Source organism: Rhinopithecus bieti, unplaced genomic scaffold (genome assembly GCF_001698545.2).
Source record: "Rhinopithecus bieti isolate Rb0 unplaced genomic scaffold, ASM169854v2 scaffold_15821, whole genome shotgun sequence".
NCBI classification, from domain to species: Eukaryota; Metazoa; Chordata; class Mammalia; order Primates; family Cercopithecidae; genus Rhinopithecus; species Rhinopithecus bieti.
The window spans coordinates 1,105,029-1,116,490 of record NW_016808598.1 but is presented as its reverse complement, the minus strand read 5'-3'; the positions used below and the strand labels follow the sequence as shown (position 1 = coordinate 1,116,490).

The following is an 11,462-nucleotide window of genomic DNA, read 5'->3' as shown; positions in this document are numbered from 1 at the left end:
GGGGGGGGGGGGGGGGGGCGGGGAATAAAGGTGTTTCTTTCCATAATAAAAAAAGGTATACATGGATTCATTTTTCTTTCAATTAGAAAACAACTTACTGATTGAACCCAGCAGGCAATATTCCAAACTGCCTACCCAATACCCTTAGTTTCTAAGGATACTTGGTTTAGCATATCAAGGGCAAAGTCAAAATTGAACAGAAGTACCAAAAGTAGTTAATCTATTTTTTAGTTCAAAATGTGAAATTGGCCTTACCCACTGCACCCGATGACTTTATTGTACAGATAAGATGGCAAGCCTTTCAGGTGAATGTTGTTATCCACGTATACATATTGTAGTTCTCGAGATCGACCTAAATCTTGATTAGAAAGAAAAGTGCTGTAATTCCTATATACAGGCACCATTATAATGTGAAATATAAAATGTAATACATAATATTAGAAATACTCGAAAATTTCTTGAGGAGTGGAAAAATACTGAATATCAGAGGTCAGAAAAGTCAGGAAACTCCCCTTAATGCTAAAACAACAAGGTTATCTGGAAAGCCCCTAGCAGGGCAAGCGGCCGTTTGTGGTTTGGTCAAAGGGCAGGAACCAATGAACAACTGACTAATGTTTAACTTTAAATGTCAGCCAATTGTAAACCTACAACTGTAAAATCCCCAGTGACTCTGTAACTTGCTGTAACTTGTTTGTGTCTGACTATAAAAGACGGCTGAACACCGAGCTCGGGGTCTCTCCCTAGGATCTGATACCTAGCTGGAGGGAACCGAGTTCGAACTCGAAATAAAGCGATCCCTGCCGCTTGGCTTTGTCTCTGGACTCTGGTGGTTGCTTTCGGGTCATTGCGGGTCTGGGCATTACATTCTATTCTGGAAGAAAACCATAAAAAGTGTTATATAAAGTAAGCTATGGCTCAGCCTAAACAAGCCTAATTCTGCCCCTTGATACAGATTCTTTGCTTGGCCAAACTTTAGCCAGGCTCCTAAACCTTCTTCTAGGTCCATGCGTGGACCTTGTAAAATCCAGTTTTAGCAAAGAACTCTGCTAAGTCAGTTTAGCAAGAACCCCTCACTTGGGATATCTGATTGGGTTCCTCCATTCTCCCCCACCTCCTAGGTCTAATCACCCTGGCCTGTCTTTAGCAAGAATTCTACTTTGTCAGTCATCCCTTTTCTTGCCAGAACTACTTATTGTCTCCTTATTCCTGATGTTTCCTCTGAGCAATTTTCCATCCACTGACCACCTTGCTCCTTGGCTGTAAATTCCTACTTGCCCATGTTATATTCAGAGCTGGCCCAATCTCTTTCCCCAACTACAAGACCCTGTTGCAGCGGTTGCTGTACCTAGGCTGATGGTCTCAAATAAAGTCTTCCATACTATGCTTTAACAAGTGCCACTGAATCACTTTTCCTTTGACACCTTATACAAAGATTTCCTGTGTCTCACCTCCCATGGGCAAAGGTGGATGGAGGAGAGGATTGGGGATCAGGCATTGGCTAGGCAGGAGTCTTAGGATCCAGGCAGATGTAGGAATAGAAAGAACTTCCCCGTGAGGAAGAAGTGAAGCAGAACCCAAACCCCAGGCCCGTGAGGTGGGACAGTGGCATAGACAAGACTTAAAGGCCAGAGAGCAGGGGCTGGAACAGGCATGAACCTGGAAAAGGAGGAAGTTGAGAAAGGGGGCCCCAAAAGAAAGGTCTACAACAGTAACAAGAATGTTAGAAAGAGGCAGAACTCAAGTATTTCCCAGAGGTAGCAGGGCAGTGAGAAGGCAAAGAGTGGAAGAGGATCCAGTGAGGAAATAAGGCTGAAAGTACAGATGGAGATTCCCAGCAAGTACAGGTGGTAGAGACACTTCTCAGATATCCAGGGCATCCCTTCCCATGTGCCTAGGAATGTGCAACTAGCTCTCCTCTCCACTTCTAAGCACTCACTGACTAGGGCTATTTGTCTTCATTGTCACAGAGGTACACAACAGAGTCCTGAGCAGTCTTGCTAACCATCTGCTCTTAAGAAAGAACATAATATAGCGGGGGTGGGAGGTGGTGGTGCTTATGCCTGTAATCCCAGCACCTTGGGAGGCCAAGGCAGGTGGATTGCTAGAGCCCAGGAGTTCAAGACCAGTCTGGGCCACATGGTGAAACCCTATCTCTACCAAAAAATACAAAAAAAAATTAGCCAGGTATGGTGGCATGTGTCTCTAGTTTCAGCTGCTCAGGAAAGGTGAGAGGATTGTTTAAGCCTGGGAGGTTGAGGCTGCAATGAGCCAAGATCATTCCACTGCATCCAGCTTGTGCAATAGAGCCAGACCCTGACTAAAAATTTTAAAAAGAGAGAAAAAAGAAAGAGCATAGTCTTTGAAAGGTGTTCTAGGGTTCTGCTTACGAAAACAGAAGATAGGCTGAAGGACAGCTCTTCCTCCTAATCTTTCTTTAGTTTAGGAAAGTCAAAGGCCCAGATAGCTACATTAGGAGGCTTTTAGATTCATTTACATTGCAAAAGAAAACCCATTTAACCATTAAGGACCTTTAGGCCTATGCTAGGCCTTGGAAATACAGCTATGAATACAGTATTAACCTATGTGGAAACAGGAAAAATGGTAACTGTAATATAATATGATCACTTCTATTAGAGAAGCTGGTTGAAGGTCTTATGGTTCACAAATGGGTTCTGGATAATTTGTCCCAGAAAGCAGGAGGAGCGTAATATAAAGTTAAGGTAAGAAAGAGTTCCTGTGGGAGAGGGTAGGGTGGGTTAACATTACTTCCTGCTGGTCCTATTACAATCATCCTGCCCAGTTACAAAAATGAACCACAATTTCCCTCAAAAGGGTTACAACGATTTACACCCCCACCAGCCACGTATGAGAGCACCCGCTTCTTCATAGGAAGCAAAACGTCATGTTTTAAAATTTTTGCCATCCTTATAGGTAAGAAAAGGTATCTTGACATTGTTTTAACTTGCATTTTTCTACTTATGAGTTTGAACATTTCAAAACTATGTCTGAGGGGCATTTATATACATTTTGTAAATTGCCTGTTCAAATATTTTTCTCATTTTTTGATCAGGTTTTTGGTATTTCACCCCATGTTTTTTATGAGTCCTTTATGTATCAGGGACATGAGTTCCACATCTGTGGTTTATGTTATAAATACTTTCTCTCAGTTTGTCAGCTGTCATTTAACTTAGTTGATGATGTATTTTTGTCATGCAAAATTCTGAAAAGTCTTCCAATTTATCTTTTTTAAAAATTGCCTCCAGATTTTGAGTCATAGTTAGAAAACCTCTTCCCTGTGACATCCAAGTTTAAGCAGAATTCACCCATATTTTCTTCTAGTGTTTATATGGTTTCATTTTTCTCTTCCCTTTTTTATTTTTTTTTTTAACAAATTGAGTCCTAATTCATTTGGAGTCTATTCTTATACATGGCATAAAAAGTACAGCTAATAATTCCTTTTTTCAAATGGTGATTCAGCTGTCTCAGTGTCAGTTATGAACTTTTTAGTCCATTGTTACTCCAGTACACCAAAAAGAAAAACAGTATCTCTAAGACTAGAAGATAAAAACAATTATAAAGTGTACATATTCCAGAAAAGAAAAACTGTGGTGCTAATTAAGCTGCAAATATGTAAAAAAATAAGAGACAAAACCCCAAAGATTTCACAAAAAAACTAGTAGAACTTATAAATGAATTCACTATAGCTACAGGATACATTTCAACATATAAAACTCATTGAATTTCTATATACAAATAACAACCAACCAGAGAAAGAAATCAAGAAAACAATCCCATTTTGATAGTATTTTTAAAAAGTACCTAGAAATGAATGTAACTAAGGAGGTGAAAATGTAACTAAGGAGGTGAAAAGATACACTGAAAACTATAAAAAACTGATGGGAGAAAATTAATAATACACAAATAAATGGAGAGCTATCCAATGTTCGTGGATAGGAAGAATTAATATTGTTAAAATATCCAAACTACCCAAAGCAAAATACAGATTTAATATAATGTCTATCAAAATTCCAATGGCATTCTTCACAGAAATTGAAAAAAAATCCTAAAATTCATATGGAGCAAAAAATAAAACAACAATAACAACAACAACAACAACAACAAAAACCCAAATAGCCAAAGCAATACTGAGACAGAAAAATAAAACTGGAGGCATCTCACTTCCTGATTTAAAATTACTTTACAAAGCTATCGTAACAAAAACACTATGATGCTGGCATAAAAACAGAAACCTGGACCAATGGAACAGAACAGAGAGTCCAGAAATAAATCCAAACATATATGGGTACCAAGAGGACATAACAGGGAACAGAAAGTGTCTTCAATAGATGGTGCTGGGAACGCTGGATTTCCACATGCAAAAGAATAAAATTGGACCCTTACACACAATACACAAAAATCAACTCAAAACTGATTAAGAAACTTAAATATAGAACCTGAAACCATAAAGCCCCTAGAATAAAACATAGGAGAAAAGCTCCTTGACACTGGCATTGGCAATGATTTTTTCGATATCACACCAAAAGCTCAGGCTACAAAAACAAAAATAAAGGAGACTACATCAAATTAAAAAGCTTCTGCACAGCAAAGAAAACAATTAACAAAATGAAAAGGCAACCTACTCACTGGGAAAAAAAAAATAACTGCAAACCATATAACTGATAAGAGGTTAATATCCAAAATTTATACAGAACTCTTATAACTCAATAGCAGAAAAACAACTCGATTAAATAATGGGCAAAACATCTAAACAGACATTTTTCCAAAGAACATATACAAAAGGCCAACAGGTATATGAAAAGGTGCTTAACATCACTAATAAAGGAAATGCAAAGTAAAACCACTATGAGATTATCACCTCACACCTATGAGGATGGCCATTATAAAAAAGATAAGAGATAACAAATGTTGGTGAGGGTGTGGAGAAAAGGGAACCCTACTACGTGTTAGTAGGACTGTAGATTGGTGCAGCCATTATGGAAAACAGTATGGAGGTTCCTAAAGACATTAAAAATAGAACTACCACATGACTCAACAATCCCTCTTCTGGGTATATATCCAAAGGAGATACAATCATCGCCTCATAAAGACATCTGCACTCCCATATTCACTGCAGCATTATTCACCACAGCCCAAGATATGGAAACACTGAATGACCAGATAAAGAAATGTGGTATGTATACATAATGGAATATTTTTCAGCCTAAAAAAGAGATTTATGCCACAACCTAGATGAATCTGGAAGACATTATACTAAGTGAAATAAGCCAGACACACAAAGAAAAATATTGCACAATCTCACTTATATACAGAATATTTTTTAAAAAAGAGCTCCACGTCTGTAATCCCAGCACTTTGGGAGGCCAAGTCGGGCACATCACGAGGTCAGGAGATGGAGACCATCCTGGCTAACACGGTGAAACCGTCTCTACTAAAAATCCAAAAAGTTAGCCAGGCATGATGGCGGGTGCCTGTAGTCCCAGCTACTCCAGAGGCTGAGGCAAGAAAAGGGCGTGAACCCAGGAGGCAGAGCTTGCGGTGAGCTGAAATCGTACCACTGCACTCCAGCCTGGGCGACAGCATGAGACTCCGTCTCAAAATAAATAAATAAAATGAAATAAAATAAAACAAAAAAGAGCTCAAGTACACAAGAAGACTGAAACAGGGGTTATCATGTGGGAAGAAGGTAAGGATGGAAAATAGCAGACATGTAGGATGAACAAGTTCAGAGATCCTAATGTACAACATGAAGACTAAGGTTAATAAACTTGTACTGTATTACAGAATTTTGTTAAATACATTTTTAGCTGCTCTTGTCATGAAAAACTATGTGAGATGATAGATATGTTCATTTGTTTGTCTACAGTAACCACTTTACTATTTATTTGTATCCCATAATATCATGTTATAAACCTGAAATATACACAATAAAATTTACTTAAAAAAATACACACACACACACACACACACACACACACACACACAAAACCTTCTTCATTGGAAAATAACACTGAACAGAGGTCATACAATTTGGAAAGGAAAATGTGTACCACGTATACAGGTTTTATGTATTTTTTTAATGGGTAATGGTTGTAATGAAAATATTTTGGTAAGTATGCTTCCATTAAAGCTGGAGAAGTAAATTTACAATGAATTCTGGCTTTAGTATAAACAAAATATTTAAACTTAGAATAAAGTCAAGTTTTAATACACCTACTTTCAGTTTTTGATATTTTTTCAAGTACTTTAATGCCCTAAAAAATTAATGTTCTAGAAAAAAATCATAGGAGTGCACATTCTTCCTTTTGCCTTGGGCTTCAAATGTCTCAACATGGCATTGCCAGATCCTGTCTTGATTCAGATTTTTGCTATTTTGTTTACCATGGATTTCTTTGCATTAATTTTCTTAAAATATTGTATTAAAATGTAATTTATCTTAAAACAAAAAGAAACGAGAGTCATTTAAGGCCAGAAGTTTAAGATCAGCTTGGGAAACAGCAAGATTCTGTCTCTACAAAATAATTAGCTGGGAGTGGTGGCACATGCCTATAGTTCCAGCTACTCAGGAAGCTGAGGCAGAAGGATCACTTGAGCCCAGGAGTTCGAGGCTGTACTGAGCCACAGTTGCACCACTGCACTCTAGCTTGGGTGACAGAGCAAGACCCTGTCTCAAAAAACATGAATGAATGAATGAATGAATGAATGAATGAATGACTGTTAGCTGGGCATTGTGGCCCACGTCTACAGTCCCACCTACTCAGGAAGCTGAGGCAGGAGGATCACTTCAGCCCAGTAGTTCAAGGCTGCAGTGAACCATGACTGCACCACTGCACTCCAGCCTGGGCAACAGAGTGAGACCCTGCTAAAAAAAAATAAAAAATAAAAAGAGAGGCACTAACCCAGAAATAAGTCACTGAAGAGAATAATTTGCTCACCGTGGGGATAAGAGGACTCATGTGTCTGACTATTCACTTACAAGGCATGTGAGCAGAGCTTCTGTTTGCTCATATGTTAAATGGGGTAACAGTACCTGGTCCCTCAATATTACCAGTTGCAAGGTCACTGAATGTTTAAAACAACTGTGATATTTAAATCACCATACAATATGTTTTTTAAGCATCAGACTAGAGAATTACCAAAATATTGTATACTGTTAACTTAAGTAAACATTCATGGACATATCTATTGGTGTAAAAGGCAATACATGTATAAAATATAGATGGGAAAACTATAAATACCAGAATCCACTTGCATAAAAAAGGCCTCAACATGGCACTAAAAATGCCTATTTTAAATTTCTTCACTACTTCTCTGGTATACATAAAGAATTCTTACAACTCAGTAGCAGAAAAACAACTCAATTAAAATATGAGCAAAGCATCTAAACAGACATTTTTCCAAAGAACATATACAAAAGGCCAACAGGTATATGAAAAGGTGCTCAACAAATCCTACAGTCACAAATAGAAGACTTTAAAAGCACATAGAACACCTTGGAATTTTTTTTTTTTTTTCAAAATGAAACTGCGTTGATAAAATGCAAATGATCTCTGGTCTCAGATTTGTCTTTCAGAGCCCCTAGGGGGCTCACAGAAAGCAGGAAATATTCTTTACTTGGGTATATGCAATGGTAAGGGGCATAGCATACTAGTTAAGAGAGCAGGAGCACAGACTTGGAGTCAGACAACCTGGGTTTGAATCCTTGTTCTACTTACTAAATGTGTGGCTTAGTTTCCTCATCTGTATAATGGGGAAAATAAAGCTGTCCTCAGGTTTAGTGAGAATTGCTAACAAGGTTTAAAAATTATCAAATAAAAAAAAAAATTATCAAATAGAATTCTTGGCGCACAACCTTCTCCAATATATGGCAGTTACTGTTCTCTTTATTAGTAAGTAACGTATTTGGAAGTACGTGCCTACAGTAGAAGAAGGCCAATTAAAAGAGAATTCTCTTTGGCATGTAGCAAATGGTAGTAACACTTCTCTATACTTTAATTGCACAGAAAAGAGTTGGAGGCAATAGCCTCTAGAGACAATGATTTATCCCCTCAAACTAAGGACACAAAATGAGACATGACAGAGGAAGCACCTCTTTTCTCTATACTGCAAAAGAGCTTGTGCAAATTAAATGAGGTGACATGCAAAGATCACATAATAAAGTTAAATAAAAGCTGGCACTTGCTACTTCTTACATAGTTTAGTCTTCTTTCCCTGTGTTAGTTTTATAGGAAAAAATGAGTTGATAATTTAAAAATGCTATTAGGTTCAGATCTTGTCTTCGCTTTTCAATATCCCAGATAATTCAGTTTGTACCTCCTGGCTACTTTGAGGAAGGTAATTTTTTAATATATGCCCACCATGAAACAGACTAGTTTATGTTAAAGCTGAAAGAAAATCAGTATCTGCTATGTTCAGATTATACATTAGGCAGCATAATGCCACATGGACATGAGTATATAATACAGACACTTAAATTTTCCAAATACACAATCTGATAAAGAGCAGAGATTGGCAGTACTGAAATTAGATAATGCAGTGGGTGCTGGAGTCAGAACTGAGTCTGAATCCTGCTTCCCCACTTGCTAACTGCTTCCTGACATGAAGAGAAATGAAATGTTCTGAGCCTGCTTCCTCCACTGCAACAAGGGGATAAGAGTACCTTTCTCACAGACCTGTTATGAAGATTAAACAACATATATAGTGCCCAGTTTTATTCCTGGCAAAATAATTGGTACTCGATACATCTTAGTCTTTTACCTCTCACTTCTGAACACAAACAGGAGATCACAAAACAGTGTGGGATGATGAAGAGAACCAGCAGGATGATGAAGAGAACCAGGCAGCTCTGCAGTTTTAGTTGGCACAGCACAGCCTGGTGGGGAGGCCAGGACACCGCAGCGCCAGGCAAGGTCACAGGCTGTACAGGCGGTGCTGTGACAGCCTCTTGAGAGCGTGATCCTGGCCAGAAGGCAGTCAGCTAGCAAAAACCCCAAGCACAATGGAATGGCATTCGTAATCATTACGAGGCTGAAATACAAACATGTACTTCATGAAAAGGCTTTGAGATATTTCTTACATTCTTAAGACAAAAAGACCTTCACTTAATAATTGGATTTGGAAGAGATCACTCATCTACTAACCACTGGGGTGGTTTTCTTCCTTTTATTAATATTAATGCACCAATACCTTACAAAAGATATATCATGCAATAATATTTTTTAAAGTTCTTGAGCAAAAAAGGCTCAGTATGTAAAATTTATAAAGCAAGGAAGCTGTCCATCTGCATAGATGCTACAGCCATAAAGAACTTTTTCATGTGGCTTTTTAAAGTACTGTACTGTGTCCAAAATATTTCCTTTTTTTCTTCCAAACTCATAGATCAGAGTTTCTGACTTAGAAATTAGCAAAATCTAGGAGTCCTGCACAAACTCCAATTCTGTTTGTTTGTTTGTTTGTTTGTTTTCAACCTCAAGGCTCTGGCATATGCAGTCCACATGGCTGAAAATGGAACAAAAAGCTCCTGTGTATTCAGACTACTGCCCTTTTAATCATACTGTAAAAGCGAGCATGGAATGACAGCACAGGAGAGGACAGAACAGGATCTGTGTTTACTCCATGCTGACCAGTATGAAACCCATTTATTTTATCAAAAGGTGAATGTATACTCTCATCAACAAAATGATGGGCCAAAAGAAACAACAACATCAAAGCAATCAACCAAAATAAATTGTTTGGAATGCTCTATCAATGTTAAACCAATTATCATAGTTCAATAAATCAGAGATACTATTAGTCATAATTGCAATGCTTTAAATACTATAAAATGTGGGCTTCTTAGTAATAAATTCAGAATAATTTACAGTGTATTCCAAAATAATTCTTAAAATGAATTTAAATTACCTACATGATGCTTTTTACAAAGAGAACCCTTCAACCACTTTCTCAGAGTAATAAATTTTTAAGTGCTACCTTCTTTAATACACACAAACACACAGACTCCATTAACTCTCTTACAAAGTCACTGTCTTTCTAGTCTATTCAGCTTTTACAAAATAAGACCTCACAGTGAATTATAATTTAATAAGATAACTTTATACATGGTAGATCATCAACTGTTAAATTAAAATAAACAGATTTTAATGAATTTGAATGACTGCAGGCTTCCTTTGCTGTTGGTTTAAATATTCATGCTGCAGTATCTCTATTTCTGTTGCACAGTTCAGGTAACAAAGAGATGACAAGCAGTGGGCTGGGCACTGTGCTCAGTGCTTGGGGTCCAAACATGAAGACACACACTTCCTACACTTCCTTACAGTCTAGTTACAGAGTAAAAACAGTTCATATTGACTGTATGCTTATGTGGTATTTATAACTGATACATATTTTATGGATCTTATTCTCACAATCGTGCCATGAAGTAGGTGTTAATATTACCTTATTACTGAGACTTAAATAACCCTCCTAAGTCCAAGATTACACAGTTATTAAGTGGTAGAGCTGGGATTTAAAGGCCTGTTTCACCATGATGGAAGTTAGACAGCCTCCCCCAACACATTATTTCTATACAAGCAAGGCACTCCCATGCAGGGCAGGGAGTGGTACTACCTAGCAGGATGCCCGGGGGCTGAGGGTGAGAGAGCTGGTTCTTGCCCAAAGCATCCAGGTATAGTATCGGAGTTAGATCTTGAAGCAGACATTGCCAAGGAGATAAGTGATGAACTAAGTTTCTCTTTGCTTGCTTTAAAGGACTAGAAAACTGATGGATTAGTTCTAACTTACAGATTTATGGCAGAAATACCAAGAATTCCTTCAGAGAAGATCCTAGAGAAGGAAACTGGTTGACCGTCCAGTATGGACTTGGAAAATACAACACCGCCATGGCAGCCTGTGTGAAGAGCAAAATGTCTTCACTGCATTGTACCTTGAACTGCTGCTCAGCTGCACTATGTGCCTGTTTTTCTGGTTTGTTTGGAACTTAAAACTTTACTGAAAGCTATGACTGATGGAAACTCCAGATTCTTGCTTTTAAGTCAATTCATAACATCTTCCAGACTTCACTAGTACTGCACATTCTTGTCACTATTTAAAAAGCTGTGAGTTCTAGAACCAGAATAACAAAAAATTCCTGGCAAACATTCTGCTCATGGTGCTAGCCCTCATACTACTATTTTTCTAAGCTTCACGTTGTGCCCTAAGAATGAGCAGCATTTCTTTTTCTTTTAACTGATATTTGGGAGAACAGGGCTCACTTTCTTCACATTAATCATGTCCCACCCCCTAAATCCTACTCCAAAACTTAGAAAAAAATACAAATTTGTTCATTTAAAGCTCACCTAATCTAGGTGTACTTTTCTCTTCATACATTAGCATAGTAAGTCAACGTCTGGCTCTTGCTGCAGAAGCCACATGAAATAACCCTGTTAACTTCCTAAGAAAACCTAAAC

The 11,462-nt window shown here is 37.9% G+C and overlaps 1 protein-coding gene across 9 annotated transcripts in view; it reads right to left on the bottom strand.

The window, feature by feature from the left end:
• Nucleotides 1-11,462, bottom strand: part of LRRC28 (leucine rich repeat containing 28) — a 130,632-nt gene that overhangs the window by 28,859 nt on the left and 90,311 nt on the right. For all 9 annotated transcript variants that reach the window (XR_001888151.1, XR_001888152.1, XM_017886899.1 and 6 more), the window contains one exon: nt 256-358. Coding sequence is in view for 7 of the 9 variants with exons in the window: in XM_017886899.1 (XP_017742388.1) it covers nt 256-358 (103 nt within the window). In the remaining 2 variants the exon portion in view is untranslated. The remainder of the gene's footprint in view (nt 1-255; nt 359-11,462) is intronic.